The sequence below is a fragment of the Rhinolophus hipposideros genome, assembly GCF_964194185.1.
Source record: "Rhinolophus hipposideros genome assembly, chromosome: 22".
Taxonomy (NCBI): Eukaryota; Metazoa; Chordata; class Mammalia; order Chiroptera; family Rhinolophidae; genus Rhinolophus; species Rhinolophus hipposideros.
The window spans coordinates 21,674,768-21,691,708 of record NC_138068.1 but is presented as its reverse complement, the minus strand read 5'-3'; the positions used below and the strand labels follow the sequence as shown (position 1 = coordinate 21,691,708).

The 16,941-nt window shown below is 50.8% G+C and overlaps 1 protein-coding gene across 1 annotated transcript; it reads left to right on the top strand.

Annotated features, from left to right (window-relative positions):
- Window positions 1–1,734: 1,734 nt before the first annotated feature.
- BPIFB6 (BPI fold containing family B member 6) lies at window positions 1,735–13,599 on the top strand (the record flags this gene model as incomplete). The annotated part of the gene is made up of 15 exons (XM_081034082.1): window positions 1,735–1,834; window positions 3,126–3,225; window positions 4,333–4,437; window positions 4,893–5,042; window positions 5,201–5,264; window positions 5,730–5,790; window positions 6,575–6,666; window positions 7,471–7,647; window positions 8,872–8,925; window positions 9,291–9,464; window positions 10,239–10,306; window positions 11,426–11,471; window positions 12,259–12,322; window positions 12,734–12,810; window positions 13,474–13,599. 15 exons carry the CDS (start codon window positions 1,735–1,737, stop codon window positions 13,504–13,506), a joined length of 1,365 nt encoding a protein of 454 aa, XP_080890208.1. The 3' UTR covers window positions 13,507–13,599.
- Between the last annotated feature and the right edge of the window lie 3,342 nt (window positions 13,600–16,941).

Genomic DNA, 16,941 nt, shown 5'->3' with positions numbered 1-16,941 from the left:
GTACGTCCTGGTGGGAGGGCAAAGGCTGAAATTAGGACTTGAGGAATGAGCAGTTTATGGATGGGTGCGGGGAGGACATTCTAAGAGGTGTCAGACAGCTTAGGCAAAAACACAAGCACAATCAGAAACAAAACCTTGGCATTAACTATTGGTCTCAGAAACACCCACCCAACGATGTTACTTCAAGCCACTTAGTATTCTAAGCGGGCAAAAAATCCTGCCCAGAGTGGCCTTAACACCTGGCATCAGTTCTCGCCTGGGAATGGGGGGAACTGGGGTAGCGCTGTCTCCCCTAGTGGGAGATGGGGCTGGGGCTGGAGGAGACCTTCAGCAAGCTCCTCCCAGCTCTGTCCCTCTGGCACTGAACTCCAGAGTCCCTGTGGAGGTGATTTTCCCAAAGAGATTTGGTATTGGGTATGCGTGTGCCTGGCACATTCCCGTGGCACACAGGTGTGTATTCACAGGGTTTAAGGAAACACCAAGATTGATTATTGTCAAACCCAGATAGACATTTAAACATTGAATGGGATGAGAGAGAAATACATACTTTCATTTAGTAAATATTGATTATAGGCTTGAATGGTCTCCCCTGGCTTTTTAAATTCTGGCTACTTTCACATCCTTTATGTCTCAGCCTAAATATCTCCTCTTCAGAGTCCCTCCCTGTTTACCTGCCACCCCCAGCACGCGCGCGCACGCACGCACACACACACACACACACACACACACACGAGTATCCCATTCTATTGCTTCTTTTTAGTATTCAGGGACAGCAGATGTATCTCTGCCGCGTCTACCTCGTAGCCTGGCCTGCCTGGCACACTCACGAAATGCAAGTTGAATGAGTGAATGCGTGCTTGCATGCGTGCGTGCATGGGCGCAGAGTAAGCGCCCATCTCTGTTTGTGGGCCAGTGGAACCCTCAGTGGCTGGAGCCTGCTGTCAGCAGAAATCCAGTTGGAGCTCCCTCTCCCTGGTAACACAGGCCAGGCCTGTCACTCCTCCTTGATTCTTCCAGCCACAACTCAAACCTGAAATCAACGCTTGGCCTCTGGTTTGGAGAATTTCGGGTCTTGGTAAGTAAGAGGAAGGGATTTCTGGGGGTCCAGGGGTGGGATGGGGCTTTTCTGGGAACTTTGAATGAGGTCCTTTTTCAGTTCTCTACTCACTAGCTGTGAGACCGTGGGTGTGTGCCTCAGTTTCCCTATTGGTGAGCGAGGTCTCAAGGAGGCTTAAGGGGCTGTGAGTTGAGATTTTTGGAAGTGAGACTGAGCTGGAAGAAGTGGGGGATGCCATTGGCTGTAGTACCAGGGTGGGGAGAATTGGGGGGTTCCCCCACTCCCATGCTGCGGTGGGAATTCCCTGAGTCAGGACCAGGTTGGAATTCCCTCTGTGACTCCAGCATTGCCTGGCAGGCACTGAACTGCACTTGAATTCATGAAAAACTGCAGCTGAACCTCCCACCCACCCCATAGTGGAGACTGGTTACAATGCATCGTGCCCTCCGATGAGGAAACTGAGGCTTAGGGAGGGAAGTGACCCGCCTGGGGTGCTCCAGAGGCCATGGGTTTAATCTGGACATTCTCTGACCCCTCTGGAAGGCAGTAATAAGATTTGCTGAATGGGCTGGAGCTTATTCAGAGGGCCCAGTCTGCTCTGGAGCATTGGAGGTCTCCAGGGGGAGCAGGGCCTGGTGGTCTGCTCCCAATTCAGACCCCATGGTACAGGTGAAGCCATGCTGTGGATCCTGTGTCTGGCACTCTGTGGCCTGCTGACCCGCACACGAGCTGACCCTGGGGCACTGCTGCGGCTGGGCATGGACATTATGAATCACGGTGAGCTGGCAGGCCTGGGTGTGGGTGTGGGGGATGGATAGGGGGCAGTGGCAGGTACGAAGTGACTGCTCATGTTTGCATAACCTTGAGTGTCCTGTGATCCTCCTAATACACTTATAAGCTTATAAGCAATATGTAATTATTATTCCTGAAAAAATGGGGTGACTTTCCCAAGGCCCCCCCACAAGATTGAACCACAGCTGGAAATCCTGTTTCCTTGTAGCCTCTCCTTGGCCCTGATGGCAGCAAGGGGCTGTGGGGGTGACAGACATAAGCCAAATCCCAGCTCAGCCAATAACTTGCTGTGTGACCTCAGGCATTTTACTTACCCTCTCTGTGTTACTCTCTCTGTGTTGCTGTTTGCTCATCTGTAAATGTAAAATGTAAAGAAATGTAAAATAGGGTGACCAGTCTTTACCTGGCAGGATCAAATGAAATAGATTAAAATCGCCTGGAGGGACTTGAGTAAAATTCATTTTCTGCCTTTGAGTTCTATAACTTCAAGGGAAATGTAGTCACATCCAGGTGCCAAGGGACAATGACAGTCCTACCAGCTCAGTATTTGTCCCCTTTCTGGGAATTAGCTCAAGATGAATCTGGAGGTGTTTCTGGCAGTGTCATTTGGGGTTGGGACCTCCAGGCCTGGGGAATTAGAATGTACTGGCTTCAGGCACAGAGTCTGCATTTTAACAAGCTCCCAGATGAGTTCCCTAATCACCTGGGTGATTGGGATTCAAGGCCTCCATGATATGACCCCTGCAAACTGCTCCAGTTTCCCTGTCATGTCCCTCCCCACTCTCCAGCCAAGCTGCATTTCTCACTTTTCCCTCACCATGCCACTTCCCCCACCTTCCCCACCTTTGCACTTGCTGTGCCCTCTGCCCAGAGTAGCCCCTTTATTCTTTTGCTTCCTGGTGAAAATTCCTATTCCTCCCTCGAGGACCAACTGACATGTCACCTCCTCCTAGAAGCCTTCCCCAGCTCTTTTTTTGCTGGCCCAAACCCTCACGTGATTTCTCCAGCAGCCTGAACTTATTATGGCTTTTGTCACTCGTTACTGTCATTGCTGGTCACTCTGTCTTCCCCATGAGGTTGGAAGAGGACATGGGCTGGCCTGACTCATCTCTGGGTCCCTGGATCACCCAGCTCAGGGTGGGCCACAGTGACTGTGAGCCATACAGTGGTGCCACTTGTATGTGGCCTAGTCCTGGGCTACTTGAGAGATTGGTCCGGGACAGGGAAGCAGTAAGGAGCGCAGCTGAGTGTCTCTCTGAACCCTGCCCCAATCCAGAGGTTCAGCGTGCCATGGAGGAGAGTCACATCCTGGAGAAGATGGCAGCTGAGGCGGGCAAGAAACAGCCGGGGGTAAAACCCATCAAAGGCATCACCAAGTGAGCAGGGGAGGTGTTTGGAGTGGGGGTGAGAGCTTATCACAGGGTGGTGGGCAGCGCTGTGCCTGAACCTGAGAAGGCAGGTGGGAGAGCAAGTGCAGGGCATAGGACCTCTTCCCTGCCTTGTTGCTGGCTTGCTCAGTGACCCTGGGAAGGTCACTGCTCCTGCCTGGGCCTCGGTCTCCTCAGTCATCCACCAAGGACAATTTCTGCCCTGTTGTGAGCAGGGTTATTGAGAGGAGGAAGTGAGGCTGAAAAGTCAAACTCCAACTCTCTGCATGCAGCAGGAGCTCACTGAACGTATGTTCAATTAAAGAAAAAAATCCTCAAATGGCAGAGCAGGAAAGGTACCAATAATCATCTAATGACAAAGGCAAATTGGTTCCGTGGCAAGTGCCCTATGGGGTTGATGGCTAAGGACTGACTGGAATGACGTACTGGGGAGACACTCTCTGGACACAGCGGGAAATAGGACTGTGGTCAATTAGCAATGTCTGCCAAGAGCTCACGATGGGCAGGTGAAAGTGGATGGGCCTCATCACTGTTATCCTGGATCTCAGACTGGTGGTTCCCAACCAGGGGTGATTTTGCCTCCAAGGGACATTTGTCAATGTTAGGAGACATTTTTGGTTGTCATGACTTGCAGGGGAGAGGCTGGTTAGGCACATCTAGTGCCTCTAGTAGGTAAAAGCTGGGATGCTGCTAACCATCCTACAGTGCACAGGACAGCTCCCCACAACAAAAAATTTTCCTGCCCCAAATGCCAAGAGTGCCCCTGTTGAGAAACCCTGATCATAGCAAACCTCCCTATTTTGTCAGTGGGGAAACTCAGGCCCACAAAAGGGAAGCGTGCAGCCCAAGGTCACTAAGTCAGCCAGATATCCCGACTCACACATGCTGAGTGTTTTCTGTGCACAAACTGGTTCATATTTTGTTCAGCCTTTTGTTTGTGTCTCATGATGGTCTCATGAGACAGGCTTACCCCGGTTGCATGGGTATGGGATTTACCCGAGGCCTCCCAAGCGAGGTGGTTGAGGAGCGAGTTGGGGGCCTGGCAAGGTCTCACCTGCCTGGTTCTCATTGCTGTGGCTGTCTGTCCCCTCCCAGTATGAAAGTGAAGGATGTGAAACTACCAGTCATCACTCTGAGCTTCATGCCTGGGGTGGGCATCTTCCAGTGCGTATCCACCGGCATGACCATCACTGGCAAGAGGTGAGTATGGCAGGTGAGGAGAGGAGAGAAGGAGAATGGCTTCCTTGTTTCACCCTTACATACACATTTATTGAGTACCCACTGCATGCTACGTTGGAGCTGTGGTCTGAGATGATGCAAATTTGGTTCCTAACTTTGATGGGAACCAGGATTGAGCATAGACGATCACAGATTAAATAATTAGCCTGGGACAGAGGAAGTATTGGCAGGGTGAGGGGATCAGAGACAATGACAGCTGAGTAGGGTTTTGAAGAATGTATAGGAGTTCACGAAAACAAGAGAGAAAAGACTTGTTTTGTGACCATGGGCATGTCCTATCCCGTTTTCAGTCTTGTAAGGGTGGCCTCCCACCCTTCTCCCCTTCCAGAGCTGCCGAGAATGTGGGCAAAGAGGAGACAAGGTTAGTGGCCACAGTGGCAGAGATGCCCATGATGCTTGCCTGCCCTCTTCTCCAGCTTCATAGGTAAGAACATGGAGATCGTCGCGGTCCTGAACATCACAGCCACCAACCGGTTTCTGCAGGATGAGGAGACGGGCCTCCCCAAGTTCAAGAGCGAGGGCTGTGAGGTCATCCTGGTCAGCGTGAAGACCAACCTGCCTAGCAAGTGAGAGGTTCTGTGACTGGGGAGGAAGGCTGGGTCCACATCGTCACTCTGGCCCAGCATCCCACTTCCTAAGCCATTGCACTTCCTTATCCATGCCCTGTTTGTCCTGTGCCTAACTTCCTGCCATCTGTGCTCCTGTCCCCGCTCTCTGTGTCCAGCATGATGCCTAATGTTATCAACAAGTTCCTGGACAGCACTCTACACAAAGTTCTCCCTGGCCTGGTGAGTGCCCAGAGCACGCCTCTACCCCTCATCCGCGGGAGTACTTAGACCAGGGCTGGCAAGTGCATTTTATCTCAGGTGCTGACCTTGATTGACTGATATTGGCTGAGGAGGATTCTGAGGCTGTGGCTGGCTCAGTGGGAGAGAGTGCCGTGATCACCTAGTGATGTCTGCCACGAGCACAGGAGGAGGACATGGCAGCCCGCACATCACAGTTTGCCAACCCTGCCCAGATTTCCAGTCACTGGGGAATGAGTCCTCACTGATCTTGCAGGTTGTGGTCAGGAGAGCTGAGTTCTAGTCCAGGCTCTGCCATTGACTTTCCATGTGACTGTGGCCTCAGTTGCGCCTCCATTTCCTGTCCTGCCAGGGCTCTTGGGACTCCCTATGGAGTACCATTCAGCTGTGCGGAGTGAGGCCCTCCATGCTGGGGCCCCCTCAGCCCAGCGCCTTCTCTGCTTCCAGATGTGTCCAGCCATTGATGCAGTCCTGGGGTATGTGAACAGGAAGTGGGCCAACCTGAATGGTGAGTAGTTCTCGCCATGCCCTGCTCCCACATGGGGACATTAGAACAGGCATTAGGACTTTGATGCCCCACTCCCCATTCAAATGCTTGCTCTCAGCCCATGCTGGGGATTAGAGGAGGTCCGGGGTCATGGCGTCTGTCCTGATGGAAAATCTGAGGCCCCGAGAGTCTCTGGGGTCCTTGCCTCTCAGCCTTTCATCCACTGTTCTATTCATCACCCCCATATCCCAGTGACAGCAGCCATTGTGAGCTCATCCACACACCTTGCACTCTGAATAGTAATCCCAAGGGTGGTAATACTTCTTTCCTTTGCCAAGAGGATCTGTTGCCTCCATCATCTCGGGGTCCACAGGTTCCCCAGTGTTGTGGGGAGAGGAAAGCCCAATGGAAGACAGGCTCATGTCCCTAGCATGACATGTGTGGCCTGGGAAAAATCACTTTGCTCTTCTGAGCCTCAGTTTGCTCATCTGTAAAACAGAGCTGATAATCCTGACCCTGCCAGTCTGTGATGAGAACTGAGCTGTGACAACCCTTGGTGAACTCTCAAGCTCAGTGCCTGCAGAATGATGGGAAAGGGCATGATTTTCCAGGTCAGGCACCGTGGTCTCCATTCTACAGATGAAATTACTGAGGCCCAAAGATGCTAAGTAATTCGCCTTGGGTCACACAGAAGGCCAAGGTACCTGGCGCCCAGGCCAGGTTCAGGTGGCAGCTGGCTGGTGCCGGCTTCTCTGGGTTGCCCCAGGGTGGGCACTTCTCTGAGTGGAACCTCCTCTTTGCATAGCCCCCATTCCCGTGGGCCAGATGGGCAGTGTGAAGTATGTCCTGACATCCATACCGAACACCACAGCCAGCTACATCCAAGTGGACTTCAGTGTAAGCGCCAGGGGTCACCTGGGGCCTGGGGTCTCAGGGTCACCGGCCTGAGTGGTGGGGGCTGTCTGGAGGGTGGGAGGGCCCCTCAAGCCCTTACAGACCAGGCCCACCATGAGAGTATGGTCACACTGGGGCTCGATCCCCTTTTCTGCTCTCAACTTGAACCCTGAGTCCCTGAGTTGATTTCCGGGACCGCCGGCTCCATACTTACACCTTCTCCCAAGGCTTTCTTCTTCTCTCAATGAGTGGCTCACCCAGTTGCACTTCACCATTGTACAGATGGGAACACTGAGGCCCAGCAAGAGTCAGGTCTCAGCTAGGGTCTCACTGTGAGTTGGTGGCAGAGTTAGGTCCTCACCCAGGTCTCCAGAGCCCCAGATGACAAGGTGAGATGCATCTTCCAGGAAGGGAAAGAGAAATCCTGAAAAGTTACCTCCCTGAAAGTCTTCCTTCAGCATGGTTCCTATAGACCCTGCATTGTTTTCCACTTATCTCTTTCTACTGAGAATAAAACAAAACATATTCTGTGTAAATGAGGGCTCAACTAGAGTCAGATTACTGGGTTTCTTTAAGCTATTGTAAGAGAAACCACCAGGGGTTTAGTGACTGATTTCCCTATCCTCTCAGGCCTCTGTCTACCCAGCTGCACCCTGGGGAGGTTGAGCCATTGCAGCCCCCTCTGGCTGTAACATCTGATGACTCCCTGGCTGAGGGCTGGTTTGAGTGCCATTGGTTTGGAGGACTGAGACTCACCCCTGTCTATAGTCCCTCGTGGCCAACGCGGTTTCTTCCACTGTCCTACAGCCTGTGGTGCAGCAGCAAGAGGGCAACACCATTGAGCTTGCTGATGCCGGGGTGGCCCCTGGGTTCCCCGAGGACTATGCTGAAGGCTCCTCGCAGCTGCTGCTCTCAGCTGCCTTCCTCACAGCAGAGCTTGCCCTTTTGCAGAAGTCCTTCAATTTGAATGTTCACGATACAATGGTGAGCTGCCCAAAGCTGCCCCCCATCTGCTTCTGCCCCCTGTAATGACAGTCCCTGTCTGGTGTGTCCATTCTGAGAATTATCCTGGGATGTGGGCCACACTAGGACTAGGAGATGCCAGCACTGATTTAGGTTTCTATCATTAGTTCACCCCACCATCTACCATCTCTCTGTCCATATAACCACCATTTACTCATCCATCTAGTCACCTGTCCATACAACCAGCTATTTGTTCATCAACCTACAACTCTCATGCACTGGCCAGTCATCTACCTGCCTTTTATCCAATCATCATACACCCATCCACCTATCTGCCTTCCATATGGTCATCCCTAAGCTCTATCCTTCCAGCTGGCATCCATCCATTTGTTCATATCATCCACACAACTCCTAGAATAGGACCTCATACTACTGAATGAATGAATCAGTGCATCTGCCATTTATCACCCAAACACCCATATGTACCCACCCAACTCTCTATTACCCATCCTCCTAGTCATCCATCCATCCATCCATCCATCCATCCATCCATCCATCCATCCATCCATCCATCCATCCATCCATCCATCGGTCTATCCATCTAACCATCTATCCCTACTGATCCATCCATTCATCCCTCTACCATGCACCCACCATGCACTCATCCATGTACCTTCCCATCCATCCTTACACCCATTAATCCATCCATTCTTTCACCCATTTATCAGCATCTTCCATCCACCATCTTCCTATCTACCCATCCACCCATTCATCATTCTTTTTATTCTTTTCTTCTACCTACTCATCCACCTGCCCATCTATTTATTATTAATTCTCCTACATAAACACTCATCCAAACATCCATGCTCCCATCCACTCACCCTCTCATCTTTTTACCCTTTTTCCCCGTCCATCTATCCATCCATGAGTCCATCCACTCACCCCACCCCCCAGCCCATTACATCTACTCACTTCCATCTATCTGCCCCCCTCCCCTTTTCATCCAACAACATTTTCTCAGCATTTGACCTTGTGCTAGGAGCTCTGGGAATTGGAATGTGCAAGCCAATGTGTAAGCCAACACAGGGCTACCCAGGAGTTCATTATCTAATTAGTCACAGAGTGACAAGTGTTTTGATGAAGGGCACACCTTCAGAGGGCACACCTTATTGAGTCAGAGGAGATGTTTGTTAGGATGGTTTAGGGAAGACTTCAGCAATTCTAACTTTGACTTTCATTATGTAGATTGGTGAGCTGCCCCCACAAACCACTGAGACACTGGCTGGCTTCATCCCTGAAGTGAGTGCCCCACTACCCATGATCACTATGTCCTGCCCTGCCCTGTTTTCCAGTCAAAGGGACAAGGACTTGGGAGGCAGTTTTTCAATGCCACATCTCCCCTGTCCAATGTGGAATCATTCCAACTTCTCCATAAGGTACCCTTTGGGTCCAGCATAGAACAGCTCAGCATTTGTGCATTGTACTTTCCATGTCCAATATAGAAATAGCCAGATTGGCTGTTTTGTTCTTTTTATTTCCTGATAGACACATCCCAGCCTTTTCATGCCGTACTTCCTGTGCCCTAGATAGAATCACCTATTTCATGAGGAACTCCTGGTTTCAACTGAAGCCACTTTTCTGAGGTTTAAATGTGGTTTCTGTAGGTAGTTGCAGCCTATCCCAAGCCGAAGCCCTTGGTGACCCAGATCAGAATAAATAAGCCCCCCAAAGTCTCCATGAAGACAGGCGAGAGCCTGCTGCACCTCCATGGCACCCTGGAGATGTTCGCTGTTCGGCGGCGGGGCAAGGCTCCTGTACCCCTCTTTCTCCTGGCAGCTGTGAGTGGAATCCATTCCCCATTTAGGCCCAACCTCTTGAAAGGTAGGATTTTAGTTGATAGACAAGTAATGGATTGAAAGGTTCTTAGTTAATCTCAATTGTGTGGTCCTAACCTCTCAAACCTTGTCACCTGATATCTGATCCTCGGCTCTGCCATTGAATCTTTGAATGTCTAGAAAGATAAACAAACTGAGGGTCAATAGTTTAGTCCTTCCTTTTCCCTCCCTCCCACCCTCCCTCCCTCCCTCCCTCCCTCCCTCCCTCCCTCCCTCCCTCCCTCCCTCCCTTCCTCCTTCCTTCCAACATTCATTAGCATCCATAAGGGCAGTAAAGGGCTCAACCAGGAGACTCTGGCAACCTAGAGAGATCCCAAATCCAGTTTGAGGAAATCACAGAGGACTTCCCAGAGGAAGTGATGCCTGAGCTATGTTTTGAAGGTTGAACAGAAACGGGCCGGGGAAGAGGTTGATGTTGGGGAGGCTGGTGATGGAAGGTACTTCAGGCAGAGGTTACAGGGTGTACAAAGCCCTAGAACAAGAACATGGTGTGTGCAGGAATCTACAAACATGCCAGGTACAGGGAGGGGTGAAGAGCCTGGGCTGGGGGCATGGGGAAACTGCTAGGTTCAGTTCCTGAAGGTGGGATGGTCACAGAGGAAGACCTCTGTTGTCTTGGCAGTGGTGGTGCTGGGAAGATGGTAAAGCCTCTGGTTTTACCAGTCCTGAAGGGAGGCCCACTGCTTTCTTCCTGCTCCTCCCCTCCCCCCACACCAGCACTTTAACCTGAAAATCCAGTACTCAGTGCATGAGGACCGGCTACAGATGGCAACCTCCCTGTACAGGTAGGAGTCTGCTGCCCACACTGGCATCCCTGTACCCCTGAATGGGCATTGCCAGCACCATTTGTTCCCTTGCTGCAGGGTCTCTCCCTGATCCGTCCAGCATACCCCACACTGCCAGGCTGCTCTGGTTACTATTCCTGCTCTAAACCCTCAATGGTTTCCCATTGCATAGACGATCTTTTCTCAAATCTTAGCCTGGCACTCAAGGCTCCTCTCACATCCTCCCACCACTGCTCCCACTGTTCCACTAGGATCTTGCACAGTGAATCTGATCATAAGCCCGTGAGCCTTTTTCCGTTTAAAGGGACTTTGCCCATGCTGTCCAAGTCCACCTATCAGTCAGCACCCAGCTAAAACGATACCTCCTCCCGCAGCCTTTCTTTATGCTAATGATGCTAATATTTATAGAGCTCTGTCTATATGTGAGGCGCTGGCTACCTACGTTACGTTCATTATCGCTCTTCAACATCCTAGCCTTACCTTCGGTTGCTCATTACTTTTTGTATTTGCCTTAATCTTTGATCTGACTTGTATTGGGCCAAGATTCTTTCAGTTGCAACACACAAGTCCAACTTTAACTAACTTAAGCCCCAAAGGGACTCTTTTGGCTCAGATAATTGAAAATTCTAGAGGCAGACTTGCTTTCAGGCACGACTGGATCTAAGTATGCAAACGAAGTCTTCAAGAATCGGTCTCCCTCCTCCTTTCGCCCTTGCTGTCCACTTTGTTGACTAAATTCTCAAGCAGCCTCCCCCCAGGTGGTGGCAAAGTGACCCCAACAACAAGAAAGAACCATTGGACAAATGGTTCTAAAAAAATTACCCAAACCTGTGCATTCCTGGCCTTGGGCAGGAGCAATAGACATGGCAGAGGGAAGAGTCAGGACCAATGGAGGAGGCAGTAGTGTGAGCTGTGGGAAACAGAAGGGGCTGTAATAAAAGGTGGTGAGTGCTTCATCAAAGGTAGCATGCAAGCAGAGACTTAAGAACACCAAGTCGGAAGGTGTAGAGGGGACTTCTGCGTCAGGGACGGGTTGAGATGTTTGGGATTCCCTTTCTCCAAGACCAGAGGCAGTAGCTCTGACTGCCCTTCCCACTCCTTGTTTCCTTCTCCCCACAGATTACTGAGCCTGTCCCTGAGGTCCTCATCGATTGGTGCCTTCGATGTAAGTGTCCCAAGTGTTTCTGCCTGGTCTGGTAAGACTGGGCTTATTGTCTCTTGGGACTGCTGGGAAGGGCCCTGAAATGGAGGCAGAATAAATAGAGCAGGTCATTGTGGGGTTTGGAGCTCCTGACTTGCTGTGTGACCTTGGGAAAGTCACTTAGCCTCTCTGAGCCCCTATTTCCTTTTCTGGTTAGAATCTGGACATCTCCTTGGATAGATTTTTAAGACATTGTCCTGTGTAGCAGCCTAAGCTGGCTTGGTTGGCCCAGCTGTCATTTTTATTAGTCTCTGTAGCCTCAGGACCCAGTATAGACCCTGACCCAGTAGGTGCTAACAGCAAAAACAACACATACTGAGCACTTGCTCTGTGCTTTATGCTTTACCCAAACTCATGGAATCCTCACAGGAACCTGTGAGTAGATGCTGTTATATTCTGCTTTCACAAATGAGGAAACTGAGGTAAAGAGAAATAGTGAATCAAAGCTACTGCGTTTTCTGTAGGAGCAGGAGTGGGGTCTATAAGCCACCCAGTGTCTCCTGAATTCCCCCATGCCTGCACCATGACCCAAGGGCCACATGTCACCCTAACAGGGACTAAGCAGAGATGAAGGGCATCAACCTACAGCCAGACAGGGGTCAGGCTGAGTTTTTATGCTGGCTGAACAAATTATTTGATGTCTCTAATATTTATCATTCCTATAGTCCCAGATCCAGTTGGAATGAGAGCTGAAAAAAATCTGTTGAATTGAATTGAATGATGAGGTGTGTGTATTTTCTCTCTCCTCCAGGAGAAGGAATTGACTGGCTTCATCACTGATTTTCTCCAAGAAGCTTACATTCCAGCCGTCAATGGTGAGGGCACCAACAGGCTTTGATTTTGCTCGTGCCAACAAGCACTGTAAGCAGGAAGGGATGCTACCTGAGTGGTCTCCATGCCCCTCCACTGACCCCAGAAGGGGGAGTCTCGAGGGGAGTGGATGGCTTTTGCTGAATCCTTGCAGCTAATGTCAACTTAATATCACCTGTCTAGGGACAAAGGCCCCTGTCACAATTGAGATCCTTGACCCTTGACCCCACACCAGGAGCCTGATCATGACCCAGACCTGGGTTGTAAATACTTGGTGATCTGGCCTATGCTTTCTGTGCCTGTTCAGCTGGCAGACATCATAAATCAATCACTGCACTATTATTCTGCTCCAGGCAGCCACTCGTTAATTAATTTTAGAGCAGTCAGGCTGAAATGACTCTTAATGTATTTCTCAGATGTGCTCCAAGTCGGCCTCCCACTTCCAGATTTCCTGGACATGAACTACAACCTGGCAGAGCTGGATGTAGTAGAGGTGAGGAAAGGAGCTGGGGAAGGCCATGTCAGTCAACACTTTTGGCAAATGAGTGATGAGCCAAAGCCTGCCTCTTTCAACCTGGAGGGAGTAGGGCTGAGGAGGGCAGGGGCCATCAGTACAACCCTTGCAATCCCTTTAACAATACTCCACCCCTCAGAGCCTGCGTGCCCACCCTTGGCCCAGGACATCCCCAGAAGGAAACATGAATTCTGCTCCTTTCTTTTCCTGCCACCTCAGGCAAATTACTTCACTTTTCTCTATGCCTCTATTTTTCTGTGCTGAAAATGAGGATGATACTATGGGTACCCACATCCTAGAGTTGTTGTGATGATTCATTGAGATAATTCACCTAAACATATACAGTAGGTGCTCAATAAACATTAGCTTTACATTGCATGCCAACCATTGTGCTCGGAGCATTAAATGTGCATTTTGCTCATTCCATCTCTCCACGCTGGAGGTAGAGGTGCTTGTCCCCACTTGACCATTGAGAAAATTGAGGCTCAGAGAGGTGAAGGGTCACAAATGAGTCTCATCCTCTGTTCTTAAACACCATGCTGGCTTCCATTCTGGCCACGGCCCTGGTCTGTTCCATCCTGTGCCTGGGTGGCCCCCATCACTGCTGTCTCTACCCCCACCTAATCTTTTGCCTCCTGCCAGAACACCCTGGTGCTGGACTTGAAGCTGGACTGATTGGGGCAGGATTCACCTGCCAGCTGCCTACACACCACTAACTGGCGGCACCCATGGAAGAGCCCCTGATTGAAGCCGGTGGGCTGGGCCCCGTACCACAGCTGGCTGCTTCCTTTGGCAAGGAGTGAACAGAGCAGGCCTGGGCTGGGGCCTTGGCAATAAAAAGGAGAAAGGCCCTTACAAACATCTAATGTTTTGACCTCGTTATTTGTAGCAAATCAACGTGTGGCTTTTCTTCTCCTTTGGTGGGTTTTGGGATCTAGGACCATCTTGGGGTCTGAGGGAAGCTGGTCACAGCCTTGGGGGCAGGCTTGAGCATATATTGAGTACCTGCTGACTGCCATAGTCAGGGCTTTACTTGTACTATCTCATTTAATACACACAATAACCCTGTGAGGCGAGGGCACCATGGCCATCCTCACTTTACAGAGGAGGAAATTGAAGCACAGTGAGGTCAACTGCCTTGCCCAAGGTCACACAATTTAGGAAGTGGCAGAGCTCTTCCCACCTCACTTTAGCTGCTTGCCCCCAAATCTTGATAACTTAAGGATGGCCCTATTCATAGGGAACCTGTAGAAGGCCCAGTGTGCTCCCAGAAGTCCTCCCTGTGTCACCTCCTTTATCTTCACAACAGCTGAGGGAGATGAGAACTGTCCCCATTTCAAATATGTGGAGCATGAGGCTCAGAGAAGTAGAACAACTGGTCCTAGGTCACCTGGTAAGTCAGGGGCAGAGATGGGATTGGAATTCTGGAGCAAGCCTGCTTCGGTCCAGATCCTGGCTCTGCCTCCTCACTGCTGTGTGCCTCAGTTTCTCAAAGCCTCAGTTTCCTCACCTGCATGGGAATGATGACATTGCCAAACTCTGCAGGGTTGTCATGAGGATTAAATGAATTACATCATGAAACGGTGCCCGGCACAAAATAAATACTCAGAGGTGAGCTTTTGAGGCCGCGTCCAACGTGAACAGGCATGTCTGTATTGGAGTAGGGGAGGGTAACGGTGCAAGACCATGTCCCAGCAGCCTCTGCTTTTGTGAGCAGCTGCAACCTGGGGCGTCTGTGCAGACACAAATGTCCAGCTGTGAAGGTTTGTGTGTGAAAAGACCTCTGGCGTCCGTCCATGTGTGCGTGTTCCCATGTTCACTCGTACGTTGTCTGTGCCAACGGTGTTTCCTTGTGTCACAGACAACATTCACGTGAGGATCGGCTCCCAACATTTATCATATTTGCTCCATCTCCTCTCCTGGAATTGACACCGATACTATTCTTTAAATTGACTCCTTTTACAAGTCAATGTGAGTTTATACATAGTACAGTTAAAATACATTTTAAAATAAATGTATCCTAAATGAACCCTGAAAAATCACTATTATTTGCTAGAATGTAATAAAAATACCCAAAGCTTTGAAAAAGAAATGCACATCAAGGGCTTCCCTGATCAGTTGGTGTTCCAGCCCTGGAAATTACTGGGGTGGCGGCCATGTATCAGGGTGGGGTGTCTGTGTGATGTTGCATGAATTTGTTAGAATGTCTTTGTCTCTGGGGGGGTGAGTCTTTGTATGTGGGGGGTCTGAGTAGGTCTGTGAGGGGGAGGGTCACCTCTGGCACACACAGGTGTCTGTTGATGGTGTGGCCAGAGGCCTGGTCATGAGGCCAGTGCCTGTGGAGCCCATGGGGCACTAGCAGGTCAGCCCCATCGCAGCCTGACCTAAGCCAATGCCGCAGAGGAAGGAGAGCCCTCCCTTGCCTTGGCCTGGGTGACAGGGCCGTCCCCTTGTCCCTCACTGTCAGCCCTAATCTCATCACACATCATTTTCCCGGCTCTGGAACAATAGCAGCCTTGAGACAGGCCTGGCAGACATAGACGCCTGGGTAATCCATGGGCGGCTGAGGCCCAACTCCAGGCATGTCAGAGACACCCCCTTCATTCCCCAAATCCTGCCCTTGGATGTTCACACAGCCCATTAATGGCCACCTAAAGCCACTTTGCCATCTTCCCCAGGCTCAGTGCGCAGATGGAGAAACCAAGGCATAAAGCGGTAAGAGTCAGGAAATCTGGGTTCTCACCTTGGCACAACCAACGGCAGACTACGTGGCTTTGGACAAACCGCAGTTCCCTTCTGAACCTCAGTGTTCTTATCTGTAAAATGACAGAGGGGTTGGCCTCTCTAATCTGATTTCAACATTCTTTGAGTGTCAGTTACCCCAGATTTACCCTGGGCAGAACATGGGGGCTGGGCTGGCAAGGGGAGCCCTGTACCATGACCCCACCTCCTGGGGACGCAATGATGGCAGTTCTGTGCCTGTGAGCACTGCTCACCTTCCAAGATTCTCCCCGCCCTAGATGAGGAAGTGGCAGCTTTGAGAGGGTACGCAGGTTTGAAGCTGGTACTTGAACCCCATCTGATGGAGTCCAAGTCTCCTCCTTGCTTTTTCACACCACATTCAAAAGTAGGTGCATTATCCTCCTCTAAAGAAACCAAGGTCCAGACGGTGTGTGACTGGCTCAAGGTCACAGAGCGAAAAGGGAGCAGAGCCAGGTCTTTGATCCTGGGCCCATAGCTATCAACCCTGAGGGGCCTGCCAGGCAGCCCACACCTGGTAAGACAAAGATGACCGGCTTCTGTGCCCACACCAGTCACCACCCACACTTCTTCTGCCTTCCCAGCCCCCTCTCAGTGCAGGTACCTCTGGGAAAGCCTTCCAGGGATCTGGCTGAATTTCTCTGAATTTTGTCAAATCGCTGGTCTGAATTTCTCTGGCACCCTTGGCACCCCTCCCTTGATGCCCGAAAGTCCATTGTGAGGATGCCTGTCCTCACAGTCAGACCAGTCAGGTGAAGGTGGGCACATTTAATATCAACCCATTTTGCAGATGAGGAAACTGCAGCTCAGTGAGGTAGGTCACTAGATAGTGAGAAACAGAGTTGGGGTTTGAGCCCAGGAATTCCAGCTCCAGAGCCTTCACTGGATATTTCTTCCAGGGATATTTCTCCTCAATGAGTCCCTTCCGACCTCTAATCCCTTCATTGGCTCCCCATCACCCTCCATAGGGCTTTCAAAAGTGCTGCACATCAAATTACCCTGGAGCCTTATTAAATATGGCAGTTCTCAGGCCCTCTCTCCTTGGCCTGTTGAGTCCTGGTTGCAAAGATGTGTATTTTATGATTCCCTTCTCATGGGCAGACCCAATCCCTGACTTGGCTTCCGTGCCTGAGGGGGCTTGCAGGTGCTTGGGGAGCTGGTAGGGGTGAGAGTCTCCTCTGGAAGGAACTGGGGAAGAGGCTCCCAGAAACTAGGGAGCCTCTTCCTTTCAAAAGGCAGGGTGGGCAGTGCTTAAGATGATGAGTCAGACGGCCTGGATGGACTCCTGTGTGACCTTGGACCAGTGGCTTCCCCTTGCAGAGGTGTAGCTCCTCGAGTGTAAGATGGGGA